Source organism: Dichomitus squalens (assembly GCF_000275845.1).
Source record: "Dichomitus squalens LYAD-421 SS1 unplaced genomic scaffold DICSQscaffold_58, whole genome shotgun sequence".
Taxonomy (NCBI): Eukaryota; Fungi; Basidiomycota; class Agaricomycetes; order Polyporales; family Polyporaceae; genus Dichomitus; species Dichomitus squalens.
This window is the reverse complement of record NW_006766940.1, coordinates 1-17,297: the sequence shown is the minus strand read 5'-3', so window position 1 is coordinate 17,297 and position 17,297 is coordinate 1. Positions and strand designations below refer to the sequence as shown.

The 17,297-nt window shown below is 55.8% G+C and overlaps 7 protein-coding genes across 7 annotated transcripts in view; 2 read left to right on the top strand and 5 right to left on the bottom strand.

The window, feature by feature from the left end:
• DICSQDRAFT_163481 (uncharacterized protein) overlaps positions 1–3,010 on the bottom strand; it is a 5,357-nt gene extending 2,347 nt beyond the window's left edge. The window contains exons 1-3 of the mRNA XM_007369917.1: positions 2,206–3,010; positions 1,201–1,495; positions 453–1,143 (exon numbers count right to left, since the gene is read on the bottom strand). Coding sequence (XP_007369979.1) covers positions 453–1,143; positions 1,201–1,495; positions 2,206–2,840 — 1,621 coding nt within the window. The 5' untranslated portion in view covers positions 2,841–3,010. The remainder of the gene's footprint in view (positions 1–452; positions 1,144–1,200; positions 1,496–2,205) is intronic.
• Positions 3,011–4,705: 1,695 nt separating this feature from the next.
• DICSQDRAFT_140497 (uncharacterized protein) lies at positions 4,706–5,561 on the bottom strand. Its single transcript, XM_007369916.1, has 2 exons — positions 5,380–5,561; positions 4,706–5,326 (listed from the first exon to the last, which is right to left on the bottom strand). Exons 1-2 carry the CDS (start codon positions 5,554–5,556, stop codon positions 5,075–5,077), a joined length of 429 nt encoding a protein of 142 aa, XP_007369978.1. The 5' UTR covers positions 5,557–5,561; the 3' UTR covers positions 4,706–5,074.
• Positions 5,562–5,904: 343 nt separating this feature from the next.
• On the top strand, positions 5,905–7,450 carry DICSQDRAFT_92466 (HAD phosphatase). Its single transcript, XM_007369915.1, has 5 exons — positions 5,905–6,117; positions 6,281–6,357; positions 6,582–6,620; positions 6,678–6,773; positions 6,857–7,450. Exons 1-5 carry the CDS (start codon positions 6,033–6,035, stop codon positions 7,367–7,369), a joined length of 810 nt encoding a protein of 269 aa, XP_007369977.1. The 5' UTR covers positions 5,905–6,032; the 3' UTR covers positions 7,370–7,450.
• A 3,452-nt stretch (positions 7,451–10,902) lies between these two features.
• On the bottom strand, positions 10,903–11,599 carry DICSQDRAFT_183295 (uncharacterized protein). The gene is made up of 3 exons (XM_007369914.1): positions 11,419–11,599; positions 11,196–11,350; positions 10,903–11,137 (listed from the first exon to the last, which is right to left on the bottom strand). Exons 1-3 carry the CDS (start codon positions 11,552–11,554, stop codon positions 11,078–11,080), a joined length of 351 nt encoding a protein of 116 aa, XP_007369976.1. The 5' UTR covers positions 11,555–11,599; the 3' UTR covers positions 10,903–11,077.
• Positions 11,600–12,490: 891 nt separating this feature from the next.
• Positions 12,491–13,211, bottom strand: DICSQDRAFT_44218 (uncharacterized protein; the record flags this gene model as incomplete). Its single annotated transcript, XM_007369913.2, has 4 exons — positions 12,491–12,541; positions 12,616–12,751; positions 12,825–12,952; positions 13,017–13,211. Coding segments are annotated over 4 exons (510 nt in total), but the record flags the coding sequence as incomplete, so codon positions are not given.
• Positions 13,212–13,639: 428 nt separating this feature from the next.
• Positions 13,640–14,295, top strand: DICSQDRAFT_140489 (uncharacterized protein). Its single transcript, XM_007369912.1, has 3 exons — positions 13,640–13,844; positions 13,899–14,050; positions 14,106–14,295. Exons 1-3 carry the CDS (start codon positions 13,733–13,735, stop codon positions 14,157–14,159), a joined length of 318 nt encoding a protein of 105 aa, XP_007369974.1. The 5' UTR covers positions 13,640–13,732; the 3' UTR covers positions 14,160–14,295.
• Positions 14,296–15,199: 904 nt separating this feature from the next.
• DICSQDRAFT_129573 (uncharacterized protein) lies at positions 15,200–16,919 on the bottom strand (the record flags this gene model as incomplete). The annotated part of the gene is made up of 2 exons (XM_007369911.1): positions 15,200–16,726; positions 16,800–16,919. The coding sequence occupies 2 exons, from the start codon at positions 16,917–16,919 to the stop codon at positions 15,200–15,202; spliced, it is 1,647 nt and encodes a 548-aa protein (XP_007369973.1).
• Positions 16,920–17,297: the final 378 nt, after the last annotated feature.

Here is a 17,297-nt window from a genome sequence, read left to right as displayed (position 1 = left end):
CTACGTTCCCGTGATCACCATTGCCTTTGCCTTTTCCTTCCCGCCCTTTGTTCTCCCTTTGTCATCTTCACTGCCTCGCTCTCGCGCCTTGTCTTTGGTTGCTAAGCAGCCCTTCTAGTATATAAGGACCCCCTTAGGCACTCCCTAGTCCCCATCTCGACCTCTTGGTCATTGGGACTAGGTGAGTGACCATAGCGTTGTATCTCCCTCCGATTGCTAATGTATAACTTGGTCATTGGGACTAGTCTGTCGCTGGTTGCGTGAAGACTAGCTTTCGTCGGTCTTGTGCCTTCGTGCCGACCGCCGCTCTGCCCCGTCGAGTTTTCTGATACGTTTATCCCTCTTACCCTCTCTTCTCCCCTTTCGGCTCCTCGCCGCTCGCCTACGGGGTCGTCGCCGAACGTCGACCCGAGTCCACGCGCCTAGTCGCCGCGACATCATGCCCGGGCTACCCGCACGCGAGATGCCGCTGCCGACGCTACCATACTCGCTGCCGAGCTCGAACTCGTACTCGTTTGGCGTTTGCGAAGGTGAGGGCATGGGCGGAAAGAAGGCGTTCGTTGGCGAGGAGACGAGGGACGGCGACGACGACGCTGCGGAGTATGCCGAGGACTGCGACGACGGGAACGAGAAGTCGAGCGGGCGGAGGCCGTTGGAGCCAAAAGAAGCCTGATCGAACCCGGAACCCACGCCGAGGAATGGCCCGAGGTCGTCCTCGGCGTCATGCCACATCGTCTGGTCCTCCTCGATCTGCGCCTGCTCGCTGCCGTTGCCGTTATCCGAAGCCGCCGGAGGATGGATCCGCACACGGATGCGCCCATCCTTTGCCGCGCTCGCGTCGAACGAGATGTCCAAGCCGCTCAAGCCAAACTTTTCCGCATCCAGGTCGACGAACTCGAGCTTCTTGAACTCGGGCTCACCGCGCTGCTCCTCCGGGGTAAGCGTAGAGGGCGCAAGGTCGAGGTCCATCGCGCTTGTCCCAAAGCCAAGGCCCCAGTCGTAGTCGTTGGGCGGGAACGTCGCCATGTCCAGCGAAGTCGAGTGGGAATGCGAGTGAGAGTGGGAGTGGCCGAATGACATGCTGCTCGGCATCGTGTTGTGCGTGGGCATCGAGAGGAGCGTGGGCAGCGCACACAGAAGGACCTATCCCACAACCTCTGTTCATCTCCGTTCGCAGCAACCAATTCAAAAGCTACGCACCATGAGTCCAAGGCTCGCACCCGACCGCTCCCCCTTGTGCGCACGCAACGACGCCGGCAGCTGGGGCTCCACCACTTCCATCTTCACCGCAGGCTTCTCGACGGACGCCGGCATAGGTCCGCTCGACAGCTTCTCTGCCAGCTCGCGTTCACGCTGCTGCGTCTCCGCGAGTTGCCGCTTGAGCTGCTCAAGCTCCGACTTCAGACCATCCTCGGCGGGAGCTGGCGTCGACCCCTGCTGCTGCTGGATCGAAGCGAGCAGACGGGCGTTCTCCTGCTCGAGCTCTGCGACCCGGCTGTGCGGAAATGAATGTCGTCAGTAACTCTATCCATATTGGCTTCAGGTGATAGGAAACATGTGATGGTACCAGCTCCACAGCATGGCTAGACGCGAACCCGTAGCCATCATTATCATATCCGGACGAGAGCAACATATCTCCATCCATTGACAATCTTACCTCCATGCAATAGCAACCAGGCTAATAAGCAGAAACCTGAGCAGAAGCCGCGCCACAAAGCAGTGCGGCCGCCCTTGATCAGAAGCCATGAACAGATCATCTGCTCACGAGATATGATCCCGGGCGACCTGATGATGTCCTATCTAGATAGCACCCGCCAGCGCGAGCAACGTGTTTCGGAAACCATTGCGGGCCACTAGTCAATGCGCGCTCCGACATGCGTGTGCTTCTCTGCCTGCTCCCCGACAGAGACATCTCTTTGGCAATGATGGTCTCACACTGCGGCCTATCAGAGCAAGGCGCTGCCGCCCCACGCAACGCCGCCTAGACGCTTATCCGGAGGCATAGCCCCGGCCTGCGCTCTCTCTGCTCTCTGCAATTGGGCAACGGAGATGACTGTCTCCCGCTGCTTGACGAGAAGCGAGAGAAAGAGTGATAGGCGAAGGGTAACAGAGCGCATTGCAGGGGCGTGTTGACGCATCGATGAATGGGAACCCGACCCGGAGCAATAGGAAAAACCGGACGCCAATGGTGAAAATAACACTCACATCTCCATGTTCTCAAACTCCTCCCGCTTCCTCTGCCGGCTCAAGAACGCTGCCGCACGGTTCTTGACCAGCCGCGCCTCGCGCTTGCTCAGCCCAGATACGTCCGGGGGCACAAAGTCCTTCGTGCTCACCCGCTCTCCCGAGCGTGCCTTCTTCGTGCTGCCGCAGTTTGGCGGACCGACAGACGGACGCTTCGCAGGCACGACCACGCTGCCCGCCGACGACGTCTTGTCTGATGTCGACCCTGCAGAGAACGTGTGTTGAGAGCCGGACCGCTGCGGGAGCGGCTGCGTCGCGCTCTGGGGAGACGATGCCGGCGTGGACGCGGGGCTGCTTCCCATGACCGGCGTAGGGGTGCTGCCAGGCATGAAGTCGAAGACTTGGTGCGTGGGGAGGCATTGCTCCGCGTCGGGGGTACTGCGGCCCTTGAGCACTTTGCGGGTGTCAGGGAGCGTGCCGGGCATTACAGTAGGCGGCGAGGCGGACAAAGGGAGTGAGAACGGGTCGTAAAGAGCGGCGAGGGCGGGGTCGCGGTCCCATGGGACGGGGAGCGACTCGGATATGGGCGAGGTGAGGGGTGCGTCGGCGGCGATGATGTTGGACATGTGCAGAGCGGGGAGGTGGATGGAGGACATGGCTGCTCGTTTTCGAGGGCAATACTGCCTGTAGGTGGAATGGGAGTCGGGCGGACGGCTGCGGAGGAGGATGGCGACGGAGTGGGGGTTCGGGTTCGAAAAGATGGCAAGGTTAGGAACGCGGACTTATATCGCTCGTCCTGGACGTTGCCGCCAAAGATACCGGAAAGGGGAGGACCTCGCCAGGGAAGTTTAGCTTGCCGACAGACATCACCATCACCTCCGCTCTTCCCCTTTGCGCCATATCTCTCACAAGTCCATCGACACTGCTCCTTTGCAGAGTTTTTCCCTTGTGAGAGGATATTGTTTGCAGAGAGCATCATCAAAGGTTCTCAGCACCCCCGCATCGTCATGGACTCCGTCAACACGCGATCTTGGGCGCGTCCGTGCGCACGGCGGCTAAGCAGGCAGGCATGCCAAATTTGCCGGTTGCGCCCAGGCCTTTGATGCCATGTTCTCACCCTCTTTCATCTTTCCTACGCTCGTCGCCGCGCCTCCGTAGCCAATCGCGCTGCAGCTGCCAGCTTACAGCGAGCAGATAACGACTGTACTACCTCCTGAAGCTTCGCACTTTTGTCTTCTTTCTTGTCTTCCGTCGGTAGGTCATGATCCTCGAGCGACGACCGAGGACACACCGTTCCGCCGATATTCTGACCACTCCGTTTCGTCACCCGCATGCCCTGACTTCGCCTTCACCTTATCCGGTGCCTAGGGCCTCACGCGAAGCCATTAGGACGGGCCCGCAAGATACAGCCTCCGCTGTCCTGGTCATGGACGCTTCACATCCTCCGCCCAAATTGCCGATGCGGGGTCCACTGCCCTTTCCACAGCTTAAGAGGTCAGGATGGACCGTATCCCGCACGGTGACCGCCTATGCACGTGTGGCTGCACGCCGAAGGGTCCGGATCCGCGAGGCCTAAGAGGTGCAATACTCCGAGTGGCTTCGCGTATTCTCGCCCTTCACTAGTCACTGCCGACATCTCCGAGCGGGTTCCATGTCGTGGGCACGTTGCATGAAAGAACTCAGAGCGTGCTTGATGGACAGCTTCTTTCTTGCAACCAACCGTATGGTTGCCTTACTGAAATGCAACTGACATTCGCCAATGCTTCATTGACTGGAGCCCGTAGCGCCGGATTTGGCTTTGACGATCTCTACGCACGGGTTTGCGTCACGAACCCTCGTTCGCTGTAGTGTGGCATCCATGTGCTGTTCTGGATCTTCTGCGTGGCAGTATCTAAGTAAGGATAACCTGTAGAGTACACGAGAAAAGGACAAACCTCGGCCATCCCGTGCGCGAAATGAGATCGCTACCAGAAGGTCACTCACCACATCCCGGCCCCGCTATGTCCTCATTGTCACATGTCAATGTCCAGGTGAGCAGCGTGCCTTTTGCTCAGGCATCGTGCTGGGTAAATTGACGATTGCAAGAATGGTAGCACGGTGTACCCGCTCCGATCGTTTCCTCCTTTGTGGTTTCTGGTCTCACTCCCGTTTTGCACACTCGGATGACAATCGGATGAGAACAGCTGACGCAAGGATGTCTGGAGCGATGCACAAAAGGGTTCAAGGTGTCAATCAGCCTCGCAGTGAATCGACACCAACGCTGTACGTAACACACCTCGCGTCATGATATCCACTTATTCTATCGTGCTCCTGTCATCTAGATCTCCGAAGTCGGAAGCCGCTGCCCCATACTGAAGATCGGGTGTAGCTCCCGGGAGTAAGATGTGGGACCCTACTTCCGGTCATCGGCAAGATAAACGTGAGTAAGACGGCTCCTCTTGTCTCGTGGCTTTGAGGAAGTTCAGTTTGCTTGCTATTGTTTATGATATGGGCGGTCGCGTACCCATACCCGAAAGCAAAGCGAGGTCTTACCGTCGGGCCGCTAGCAATCCAATGTGTCTTCAGAGGTAAGGAGGTACCTGCAGTCCCGCGCGGACGGCGCGTGGACACTTCAAGCGAGCTGAGTGATTGGGGGTGGTCTGCTCGAGCTGTTGGCCCAAGATCAAGATCGTACGTAAATGGACACGCAGTACAATCTGGACGCAGATACGCACCGGCTATCCATATACACGTGTGTATTCACCTACGTACCTGAAGTTTCGACAGGGAAGGAGGCGCTAGGCTTAAGGATATCGCGCATATCACCCGATCTGTAACGATCGGTCGCTCAAGCTGGACACCCTACTCGCTCCGGCCCCGTCGGTGTCCTTGAGGGACCATTGGATGCGATTCATGCTTGTAGGGAGCGTAGTGGTGCCGTGATAGCCATTTGTGTCTGTATCGTCGCGGCAAGTTGACTGTATGCGCGGAACAACGCGTTCGAATGGGGTGAATCCTTGAGGAAACGGAAAGTGCGCGTTCTCTGCTGTTCGTTCAAGATTGCACAATGCTCTTGCACATGGGAGTAACGAGTAGGCGACCCACCCACAGTGTTGAGGCAACGCGATGCGCCGACGGCGAAGCTTGCTCGAAATGGCCGCCTCTGCTAGCATGGCCATGCGGTGTATGCATATAATCACGGAATCATATGCGCACCTTAATGGAGGAATTCTGGGGCCCCTGCCACGTCGCATCCAGAACAGAAACAAACCGCGCAGTAGTAGATTTCGGCTGAATCTGCTGCACCACACGCAAGTGGTTATCAGTCCTCACAGAGCTTTCAGGTGATATGTGTACGAGGGAAGCTTGCGGTCGTTCTGAAGGTTGATGCATTGATGGATGTATGGAACTCTACTGCAATATCGTGTTGAGCTTTGCCCCAAGTGTGGTGCTATATGCGCATACCTTGTGGACACCGAAGCCATATATTGAAGGGAGAAGCAAGAAGGCGCTGGTGGCAACATGGAATTGATTGTCGTGGCTCGCATACAAGTTTATACAGCTGACATGGTACGGACGCGATGTCCTCGGGTATCCTTGCGCGTCTATTATAGCAGAATCTCTCACAATCACCACCCCCGCAGAAGCGTGACTATGACGTCAGCCAGCCTGTCACGTGACTCACGTCCTCTTTACTGCCAGCAAACGGTTTGGGCGGCATCATTCCTGCTCTCTCTTTGGCCCTTACCTTAGGCTCATATCTGGACTCCTGGCTTAAGGAACTTAGCCTCTGACTGTTGAACTGATTTTAGACACCGGTGGCTGCCTCACGTCGGTGACCGCGGATTGGCAGGTGTCCAGACCAGAACATGCCGTTCAACTTACCTGGAATCCTTGCGCCTCTTCACCTGTTGATCAATCCACGGCTGGTCCTGCCGAGTGTTGTCGTGAAAGGTCTGTGTATCGCTATCTACTTTGCTATTCTTGCGTCTGTGTTCTCTCCGCCCTGAATAACCCGCGATCTCATTATTTGTCTGGTCCTATGTGTTGGCGCACTTTTGACCAAGAAATGGCGACCAGCTATGTAATGGTCATGCTGATGCCCCGCGTTAGGAAGATATCCGCCAGATCGACTTTCAGGCATTGCACAAAGCAGGATATCGGGGTGCGGTGTTTGACAAGGATAATTGCCTAGTGAGTCCATCCACTGTGTACCTCAAGTTATTCCGAGTTGTCAGCCCGTATCGCCGTCCGAAGCGCCGTGGAAAGCGGTACGTTTCCCCCAGCATACTCCGGACCGCATCCACAAATCGCTGTTCGTCCACCCGTTCCCGTCACCCTGTCCATCCGTATTCTGTGCTACTCGTTTGAATGGTTTCCCGGCTTTTCTATCCTACGGACGCTGATGATTGATACAGACGATCCCCCATGAAGACTGTTTGGTACCAGAGCTCACGGTGAGTCCCGCTCCGCACGCCGATCCGACGTGCGTCAAGACGCTCACCCGGTCGCAGGACGCATGGCGAGAATGTCGGGAGACGTTCGGGCCGGGAAACGTGCTCATCGTGAGCAACACGGCCGGGTCACATATAGACGTTGGCGAGATCGAGGTATGTCCCACAAGCTTTTGCCGCTGCTGTCATCTCCGTCGCGCCGCAAGCTAAGCCGTTGTTGCTCCGCGGGGTTGGTCCAGGCTGAGTCCGTGACGCACCACCTCTCCGTCCCGGTGCTGCGCCACGCTTCGCTCAAGCCATCATACTCGTGCATCAAGAGCATCCGGGCGTACTTCAGGTCCCTCCCGCAGCCCGTGCGCGACGAGGAGCTCGTGATTGTGGGTGACCGGCTCCTAACGGATGTCATTATGGCGAACCGGATGGCGCGGAAAAAGCTCTCTCGAGGTGCGATCCCTCCTGATGAAAAGCGTGCTCTGATCGAGGAAAGGGACGAGGGCTCGGGGCCGGCGCTTCTGGACAGGGTTGGGCCGCTGGCAGTGTGGACGGACGGGCTGTGGAAGAGGGAGTCGTTGGTGCTGCGGGCGATCGAGAAAGGCATGCTGAAGGGTGTGGAGAGGTGGGTGCTAGGACCGCAGGAGGCTGCGTGGAGGGAGGGACTGCAGCATCGATTCGTGAAACCTGTGTCGGTGGTGGAGGAGCCGGCGGAATCCCGCGGGCTGGTGAGGAGGATATGGGAGAGGCTACAACGGTGATAGGTACGTGCATTGGCACGGAAAACTCCTCCGCGAAGCTGGCTTGTATTCGCCACAGCCCGTGATGTAATGATGTTACCCCCTGCTCTGCCTTACTATTCTGCGAGTCCATGCCACGCGAGCGCCCAGGAGCTATCGTCAACTCCGCGACAGTTTCAAGATCCAATGTGAATACCTTAGCGGGAGCTTGTTAGGACGGGCGGCGCACCTGGCGACTTCTATCGATTCACCGCCCAGCTAGCCCGGGCCTAGCCGCATGACAGTGGTCCTGTGTAGTTGAGTACGGACGGGCATCTCTTTCCACTGCAATCGTCCCCGTCCTTGTCACCCGCATCCTCTTCGTCCCTCCGTGGCTGAATCATACAGTGGGATACGTTGTAGAGAGGGACCTTGCTGCAAGGATCTCAATACGCCATCATATAATGTAAGCCATCTAAAGTTCATCCGATGTGACTTCGATCTTACGCCTAACATTCTCTCATCCAAAGCTGCCGACATTCTTGACTCGTATGGCCGATCCAAGTCCAAGAGAGGTATGCACGGTGTGTCGTTATGTGATATTATACGAAGGCCGTAGTGCATCTAAGTTGGTTCACGTTCTATAGGACAGCGGTGTGCATCACTCTGGGGTCCCCGTCGATTTCAGATACAGCGGGCACTATCTCGAGCAGGAAGATTGCGAAATCCTTGTGATCACATTTGACTGTTTCTTTTCCGTCCAAACAATGGGAACCCAGCGTGTTATCCATGTCCTTTTGAAGGAGAACGCCGTCGTCGCCGGAGCACCGGAGACCGAACTTGTTCGGTGGGCATTCGATGACGATGATGACACCGAACTTGAGGCATATCGCAACGCGGTCAAGAATCTGGTGAATACACATATCATCCCTGCTCTCAAGACTCTGCCACCTATTGCCCTCCTCGCCGCGTCTCCTCTCTCCGTTCTCGTGGCGTACACTGCCCCCGACCGTACGATGGGCTCGCGTCCGGGCATCCCGGATAGCTTGCAGGACTCGGAGTCGATGTACCTTGATCGGCTACCACCCATCGAGAGTCTGCAAGACATCCGTGCTCCGAGGGTCATATTTATCCACGACGTCGTCGCTCTTCGACTTCTCGATACTGGAAGCAGGGACGCAATGCGAGCCTTGCTGCCTGATTCGACAACCGTCCTGGTGCACTGCATACCCACAGTGATGATGCTGGTAGCCCCTTCATCCACTGGTGCGATGGTCGCTGGATTCTTCCGCGAGTTTGACGTCCTGCGGTCAATGCCGCCACACCCCAACGTCATCGGTCCGCCAGTCGCATACCTCTCTCGCGTTGTCCAAGGTCAAAAAGTGCTCTGCGGTTATGCTCTTCGCTGGCTGCCGGGCGGATGCATACGTGACATCGTCGAGGAGGCTGGCGACTTGGACATGACCCCGCTTCCTTGTCGCGTGAAATGGGCAACCCAGATTGCAGCCGGCTTGCACCACATTCACAGCGTGGGGCATACGTACCACGGCGATGTGAAGCTAGACAACGTGGTACTCGACGAGGACGACAATGCCGTTCTGATCGACTTCGAGCAGGGTCGGGCGAACGAAGAGGCGGTCGCCCCGGAGCTGAAGGCGGGGTATTCCGTCGAGCTCTCTCAGGACGGTCGGCGATTGTGTTACAAGCTTCCTGCATCTGGGGCGGACAGTCGGCCGCTCTGGCAGAGGAAGTTCCCCTTTAATGCTTGGAAGGATACATCAAGAGCGACTGAGGTGGCGGAGGTGTATACATTAGGTGTGGCGCTCCGTCTGCTTTTCCGAGATGGAGAGGCATCCTCCCGCGTAGAAAAAGTGTTGAAAAGGTGTGCGAGGGCGGACCCTAATGAACGCCCTAGATTGAATGAGGCAAAAGTTGTGTTAGGGCATTGGTATAACTCCTCCAGCTTGCAGATTAAATGAGATGCTATACTCGTGACCAACACTGTAATGCACTATACGGGTAGTATCCAAGCACTGAGTACTTGCTGGCTCCTGGTTCCCAGTAGTCTTACTCACGAGAGGAATCGTTCTATGGCATTATTGATGGTCAAGCGGGCGAATTTGGGGAGCATGGATGAACCACCGTAATTGTAGTCGTGTTGGATTGAATCTCGGGTTTGCAGTCTCGTAAGTCATTGATTCCAGCTGATGTAAAAACCAGCGTCGCGTTTCCCCCAGGCCTCCCTGTGCTCGGATCAGCGGCAGCCCCCTGCCGAGCCCCCCAAGCCGGCGCTCCGGCCACCTCCCAGTCGGGGGACAAGCTCGCCGTGACTGTGCGAAGTGTGCCCCGCCTCATTCTACGAGGTTTCAGAGCTACAGAACACACAATATTCTGCATGGAATGCTTCCCATGAATGCTTCCCATGCAGATCCCCGCTGTGCGCAGGTGCTTCCAGCAGTGGACCAGAGTCGGGCAATGTCCTCGGTGTGGTGTAGCTGGGGCTCGGCCGGCGTTTTCCGGTGATCCGAGCACATCCCTGGGCGCGGGGACTGTGACGCTGGTTTTTACATCAGCTGTCAATGACGTGATGCTTCAGCCGCACTCGGAACCAATCAGGCCAAGGAATGACACGGTATGTGACTCCGGAATATTACTACAGTATAACGTCACTTGCGCGATTTGTCGTCCAGCTTCCGTCACCATCTTAGGCTCATTTCCGAGTCCCGGGTCCGTTTTCCTCCCAATCTCTTTATATTTGGGCTCTAATTGTGCGTGCTATCCGCACCGTTCAAACGGTTTGAGTACGGATGCTTCGGAGCGGTACATCTGACATCACTCCAACTTGATTGCTACTTGATTGCTTGGGAAGTGTGTTGATCAAGGTCGGTGTCATATTGTCGACTTCCTCACCGTCACTTCCATGCTAGGCGGCAGGCCTGTATTCCTCTCTTCCCTTCCTCGTTTTCAGTGTTCAGCTGCGCTTATTCTCCGTTTATCCGCACTGGAAGACGGCGCAGCTATGATGGGAATTGGCAACTAACTCGACTTTGAAGCATTGCATAGAGCAGGATATTCGAGCGTGCTTGAGCTCCCTTCAGCTTCCCGTACGCCACGAGAAGCTCGTCACAGTGGACGACCGGCTTTCGACACGTAGTGTCATGGCGAATCTCATAGTCCTCAAATAGCTTCCTCAGGCTTTGAGTGCGAAGAATGTACAGATTTCGAGACCGGCACGTACGGATAGAGTTGAAACGCTTGCGGTGTGGACGGAGGGGTTACGGATTGTAGAGGAGGGACTGATGCTACGAGTGATTGAGGGCCGATTGCTGGAGGGTGAGGAGACGGATGCATGGAGTGAAGAGCCGCAGTATCAGTTCGAAGCCGTGTGCGTGAACGTCCTTCCACCCCGAATCTGGCTTGCAACATAAGCAAGGCATCGAATCGCTGGATAGTCAGCGGTCCTGCGTGCAGTGCCCTTCGTTCGTTCGTCCCCCCCGACAGGGGACTGATTCATTTCGGTGCATGTCGCGTTGCTCAACCTGTCTCTAGGTCTTGGCTAACTGAGCTAAGATCAACTCATGTCAGAAACGAGGCTGTCCAGAGGATTTGCTGTAGATACATGGACTTCCGTTCCATCGCAGCGAAGGGCCGAGTGTCACAGGTACTGGCCCGTATGCAGTAGAAGCACATTGATTCCAACCCTTCTCATAAAGCACAATGATTTGTCGTTGTAACTGCAGTATGTTATCGTCACTCAACCTTGGGCAGTGCGACCCACACAGGCGTGACAGTAACTTTCGATTGATCCCACTGATAGTGACAATGCGGTCATCAGCATTGCATCCAGATACCTCGCTCCTCTACTCACCACTTCTCCAGACGAGTAGTAGACGTCCTTCTTGAGTGCATCCCACGCCTGCTCAATGGTATCTGCTTGGACGACAAGGTAGGAGCCAGCGAGATTGTCATGGACGCCCGCGTCTGATGAGTTGCTCCCCTCAGGGAGGAGGGCGCCTCCAGCCACTGAGCAGTAGAGACGACGACCTTGTGAGACCCGGCTCGGTGCAACGGGTAACAGTGAACCGGCTTACCGATATACCCGTTCTCACTCAACGGCCTGTTGTACGTGAGGTGCTCGGGAGTGTGCTTCACGCGGTTTGCGTTAGCCCCAGGCAGATCAGGGGCGACGATCAAGAAGTAGTTCTTCTTTAGCGTGGGGGCAGACATAGTTATCGGCCGATGGTCGAAGAGGAAGATTGGGGTGCACTCTAGTCACAGATGCTACTGAGCTTTATAGACGTCGCACGCGTCAAGATCTCAGCGAGGACAAAAGATCGGAAGCACCTACGTGATTCCAGGCCAGATGAGCAAGCCATAGCCGCCGGACAGGTCTCTCGTCATTTTCCGATCGGCATAAGCCCGCCCGAACGCCAGAGAAGACGGTTGACTGTTCATAGTTGCGGCTCCGAGGCCGAGGTTCCCGCGTAACATGGTCCGCACAGATTTATAGGGATTTGCACATAGGTGATACAGCACCAGCTGCTAGAGGATGTAACCAGACTTCAATCACTTACCTGGTAGCCCGATATGCCTCCAGCACAATGCCCTTGTACCGCTGCGGAATGCATGGGTTAAAAATGCACGGGTAACGAGACACTGCGCCCGACGCAAGAGCATCGAGTGCTGAACAGTTGCAACGTGAGGGCCGCTGGCGCGTGTAATTTGCGCTACAACGCCGGCTCGTTACGATCGCAATGAAGATAGAGAGCAACTCACTTTCAATGAATGTTACGGTCCACTTCCCGTAGGGAAGCAGGATAAGGTTTGTTGTAGCCGATTTTGCGACTAAGCACGAGCCATAAATGGAATGCTTCGCCATCGAAGAACCCTTGGGAGCCTGCTGATACCGACTACGCTTCGAGCAACCTGGCTGACTATCGCGGCCAAGGCCACTCACGAGACAGTGAAGAAAATGCTGAGACACGAAGGGATGGGAAGAACTGAGATGTTCTCTGGAGCCGTCGGCGGGGATTGCAAAGCTGACGAATGGCGCAAACACCCGTATGGAGACCTCGGGCCGAACCACCACAAAGAAGTTTCAACGCATGAAAGAAAAGGAACTGCATTAGTACCTGTCGAAACATGCTGAAGTACATATTGCCGCTAGAGCTTGAGCTCCCAACTGACGCCGCATCCACAACCACTCCCCTTCGCCTATGAAAGCCGTCGTCGATATATGATGAGATTTCTTGGCGATCGGGCACGTAAATTAATGTGCCACAACTCACCTGTGGGTTATCTAGCACGCGGAAACTGCTCCCAATGAGCTCCGTCGCAAAGTCGACCACGGACCCCTTGAGCAACGACATGGACACTGCATCGACGTAAATATTTGACGGTTGTATCTGCGGGTGTACAAAGTGACTGTACATGCAAAAAATACCAGTTAGCACTCACAAACATGGCGATGTACGGCGCGTGACGAGAATGCACGCACTAGTCATCCCGTTCGCGCCTCTTCGCGAGCTCCATCTTGTACTGGTACCCATGACATCCTCCGCTCTCCACAGCGATGCGCAACGCGGCAGCAGCATCCTTCTCTCGTTGTGCAATTGAACGGAGTTGCTGCGCGTCCAGTAGGGTTGGATAGGATAGGAGGAAGAGTAAATGGGGAAGTGGACAGACGTACCTCGGCTGCTCTGTCCGTCATCTCTAGGACCGCCTCCTCTGGCGGAACAAAGTCTATGTCGGGAGCGTCCTCGTCCTCATCTTCTTCTCGGATATCTGAAGGCGATGGGTATGATACAATTTGAGCTTGATGGGAAGGTGGGCGCTGAGCGAGTGCCGCGCGTGCTGATGAGGTCGAAACGAATGTTCTCCGGCTGCCAGCGGGAGTAAACAGCGTTCGTGAAGACGCAGGCCAACAAATTCCAGGATTCGTGCGGCTTAGACGAGACGCAGACTGGGACGTCGTGGGTGCGAAAGCTGAAGCAGGAGCAGAGTCTCGCGACGCACGAGAGTACCAGCTTCTCAACGCGTCAGAACAATCGTGCGTGCACCGACGAGGGGCTGCGATACATTGTCTGAGTGAGCGGCTTAAGGGCTGTTGGAGAAACAGGATTGTGGATGTTGAGGTCATGGTTCACCGTCTTCGCCGGCCACAGTAAGGAGTCAAGGAGGTCGGGATCAAGAACGAGTGACCGAGCCTTGAGCGTCGCTGATGACTAAGTCGTCGGATCGGCATGCCCGGGCCGGAAGCGCTAAATGCAAATTGGATCGTCCAAGGCAGCTTTCTAGACACCCCACGGACCGTTCCTGCCATTGTTGCCGTGTACAAAAGCAGCGAAGATTCCAAAGAGACCGAGTCAAGACACCCCGCGACCGAGGCAGTCTTGAGAGATAAGGATGCCCTACTTCGCCGTATACGCTCCCGACTACACGGACGATGGCGCCTTAGAGCGTCGACTCAAAGTTCGCGAGGAGCATCTCGCCAATGCTCACAAGGAGCCCAGGCTCAGTGAGTTTGTTGTTTGTTTCACGCTTGTGGGATGGGGTTGATGTGTACATGCAGAGGTGGGAGGTGCAATACTCTCCCCGAACGAGGCGCTCGACACGCCGGACGCAGAGAAGAAAATGGCCGGGTCCTTGATGATCTTCGAAGCAAACTCTTACGCCGAAGTCAAGGCCCTCATCGAGAGCGACGTATACTGGACTGGGAACGTTGTATGTTCGAGTTGACCTTACCTGCTACCGACGCTGACCTTTGCGTCTTCGACAGTGGGACAAGGAGAAGACGGTGATCCGTCCTTGGGTCTCGCCCAAGCCGCTTTAGCTTCAGCGAGGATATGACCACGCTGATGTAACAGAAAGACGAAGTGAAACAAATGTAACATTTAACTCGTTGCTGTACCCCCCTATCCCCCGTTACTCATCTCCGAGTTGTGCCGATGGAAGCCAGTGCGAGCTAGAGTTCTAGGACAATCTCGTCAGTCTTTTCAAGCATCCGAATGCTAAAGCATCAAGACGCGCTGTGTCTAAGGTGGTGGAACCAAGTGCTGTGGGCCTTCCCATTATTCGTCCCGAGTCGCAGAGGAAGTCAGCCTAGTGTCTCCTCTATGTCCGCTTTTCAGCTCCTGAGGGCACTGCGTCCAACAATGTGTGGTTTGATCTGGCATCGTCTCTAACATCTTATACGATGCCTCAACTACGGCGGGCTCGACTGGATAGTCAGACCGACCTCAGGTGTTTTACGAGTCGCAGGTCTCGAGGTTCGAGGGGTACCGATCTCCACTCTTCTACTCCACCTTTTGATCATCGATGCCATATCACGGCTCCGCGGAGACACCAGATATCGCTCTAAACAGTTGCGAGCCCTGCACTCGAGCACTCGCAATCGTTGAGATTACCAGCAAGCAGCCCCAGTGAGGTTCACGGGTAGTCGCGGGCATACCTGCCAAGTCTGACTTAGGTCCGCGCGACTTCGTGTGTCCGAAGTTCTTCACATTGATCGGCGCATGCGCTTGACTGGTTCCCTGGTCTACGGCCTGTGGCATGCCGTCTTTCTCGCCTTCTCTTCTATCTTCTGTTGTTTCAATTGTCCCTGGCTGTGGTGTACCAGTCTGGATGATATGGCCCGCATCTTATGCAGGACGCCTATGTCCTTCGCTGGAGATCAATCATCTAGACCGCTTCCGTCGCATATTGCAGTTCAAAGACAACGTCTGTAGGAGATGCCAGATGTGAGAATGGTGCCTTACGTATCAATACAAGGTTTCGAAGATTGAAGAAGTCTAACAGTACACATGATGAGTCCGAATCCTTCCTGGACATCCGAGTACACCGCTTAAATGTGAAATTATGTAGTGGTTATGTCTACGAATTACGCAATGCCGACCCTGCCGCATTGTCCGACTCCAAGGCAGTGGACGATGTCGACGCTCGTGCTTCTGCAGGTCGAGATGTAGGCGCTTCAGGAAACTCTTTCGTATTGGCCAACGTGTTGTCAGACCACATCAAGAACGCCATCTCCGGCGGAAACGGTGAGAAACCGTCCATATGGAGATCAGAGAACACATCTCCTTCTGAAAGCTCGGATGCAGACGCAGGTGGAAAGGGGCTGCCGTCGTTGGTACCAGATGTCAGCCTGTCACCGAAGAAGCGATCGTAGTTGTCTGGGAACGCAGGTCCGATGTCGAACGACACGCCGTTGTCGGATGCCGCAAGCGGGTTGTCCAGATTGTCAGGTCGCGCACCGTCGGTCGCTCCGCTTTTCTGGCTCCTAGATGCCGCGATGTATAGGTTATGAGATAATTCATGGGGTGCGTGATCGGGCATGTCCCGATGAGCGGACGAGAGCGCGCCGTACGGCTTTGGGAAGGAGGAAATGTCAGGTCCCTGAACGGACGTGTAGTTTGGTGGGTCAATGGACGCTTCGTGGGGAAACTGCGGCACGATACTGTGGCCTCGTACAGGTGCGCCTTGCCATTCTGAGGCGGAGTCATGACTAGGTCTTGGACCGAACGCTTCACTGTGATCAGGTTGATGAGGGGCGTGGTTAGGAGCATGAACAGACGTGATACTGGGACCCTGGCCCGGTGTGTGAAAGGACCCAGGGCCGTACGCACTTCCGTACCCAAAACCACGTGGATACCGGATATCTGGAGGCACTGCGCGGCTTGGGCCATGCCTAGGTTGTGCGTTCTCTGGTCGGTACAGATGCTCGCGCTGCGATAGCTGGGGGTGTCCCTCGTGTGTGTATGAGGCGTAGTGGAAGTTGTTGGGTACTATTCCTGACCCGTACTGTTGGACTTGGGAAGGTGGAGGCGCAGATGGGTCTGATGGCGGGTATGCTACGTGCAGCAATACGTTTCCCAAGGGGTGTGGGTGATACTGTGGTGGAGGCGGCGCATTTGCCAGTGAGTCCGGTGGTACGACCCATGAAGCTACTCCGGCCATTTTGGTATGCGAGTGAGGTTGGGGACTTTGGGGAGGCTGAAATATTGGGTACGCAGGTGCAGGCACGGGAGTGGGAGCAATGGGTATGGGCCGATTGAACGCAGAAACCTCCGCCTTGAACCTCTCCTTCTGCCTCTCCTGTTGCGCCTTGACGAGCTTCTGCTCGAATTCTTGTATGTTTTGCTCGTGGAAGGTCCGCAAAACGTAGTCAGTATGACGTGCGGCCGATACCATGGAGAGAGAGCGATATAGATAGAGTGTGTCCATATTACACTCCCATGTCAGCGAGGACGACTCAAGCATGTCGAGGTTAACGAGGCGCGCTTGCTCAATATCGAGCTCTACTGCGGTTGGCGTGCTGCCCCGCCGTGCGGGGCACGCCATAGGAGGATATGGAGCAACGGGCGCATGGAGGAGGGCCTCGGGGTCGTCGCGATCCACGCCCTAGTAGAGCGTGTGACGGACATATTAGTACCGAGGACAGCGTCACGGAGATGGATGACGGGAGATGACTCACCTCGTAGAACTTGCGCCGCATATGCTCTGCCTTGTCTGGTGGGGCTCGATGTGGTTTCTCTTGTTCCCTTTCGCGTCTTGTGTACTGGTCGCGACCGTGCGGTGGAACGTTGTTCAACATGACTCCAAATGTCTGGCGCTCCGGTACGAAAGGAAGGTGGTGAGGTTGCGCCGGGGTATCTGAAGTCGAGTGGCTCAACTTCTGAAGGACTGTGCCACTCGGCTAGTTAGTGAGAACATCCGATGATCCGGCCCGGCGTGCAACGGACTGTTGAACAGGCGCTGGTTTACACAGCTTGCCTAACACAGCCGTCACAAGATATGGAACGGCACAGCCGGTTACTGCAATAACCGAGGCTGTACTACTCATGTGGTACACACACAGCTTCGCTGTGTACGCACTGCTTCTCTGTGCAACTGTGCATCCTGGGAATGTACTGTATAGTACTACGTAGCCACAGATGTACAGTAGTATATATAGGGGACCTCTGTACCCCCA

Bases quoted from the DNA above. Each gene is read 5' to 3' on its own strand.
- DICSQDRAFT_140497 (XM_007369916.1), bottom strand. From the start codon at position 5,556: ATGCATCAACCTTCAGAACGACCGCAAGCTTCCCTCGTACACATATCA. The intron at 5,327-5,379 runs GTGCGCATATGA...CCATGCTAGCAG, and splicing joins CCCAGAATTCCTCCATTAAG to AGGCGGCCATTTCGAGCAAG.
- DICSQDRAFT_92466 (XM_007369915.1), top strand. From the start codon at position 6,033: ATGCCGTTCAACTTACCTGGAATCCTTGCGCCTCTTCACCTGTTGATC. The intron at 6,118-6,280 runs GTCTGTGTATCG...CGCGTTAGGAAG, and splicing joins GCCGAGTGTTGTCGTGAAAG to ATATCCGCCAGATCGACTTT. The intron at 6,621-6,677 runs GTGAGTCCCGCT...ACCCGGTCGCAG, and splicing joins GTTTGGTACCAGAGCTCACG to GACGCATGGCGAGAATGTCG.
- DICSQDRAFT_183295 (XM_007369914.1), bottom strand. From the start codon at position 11,554: ATGTCTGCCCCCACGCTAAAGAAGAACTACTTCTTGATCGTCGCCCCT. The intron at 11,351-11,418 runs GTAAGCCGGTTC...TCTACTGCTCAG, and splicing joins GAGTGAGAACGGGTATATCG to TGGCTGGAGGCGCCCTCCTC. The intron at 11,138-11,195 runs GTGAGTAGAGGA...TGTCACTATCAG, and splicing joins ACTACTCGTCTGGAGAAGTG to TGGGATCAATCGAAAGTTAC.
- DICSQDRAFT_140489 (XM_007369912.1), top strand. From the start codon at position 13,733: ATGCCCTACTTCGCCGTATACGCTCCCGACTACACGGACGATGGCGCC. The intron at 13,845-13,898 runs GTGAGTTTGTTG...GTGTACATGCAG, and splicing joins TCACAAGGAGCCCAGGCTCA to AGGTGGGAGGTGCAATACTC. The intron at 14,051-14,105 runs GTATGTTCGAGT...CGTCTTCGACAG, and splicing joins TATACTGGACTGGGAACGTT to TGGGACAAGGAGAAGACGGT.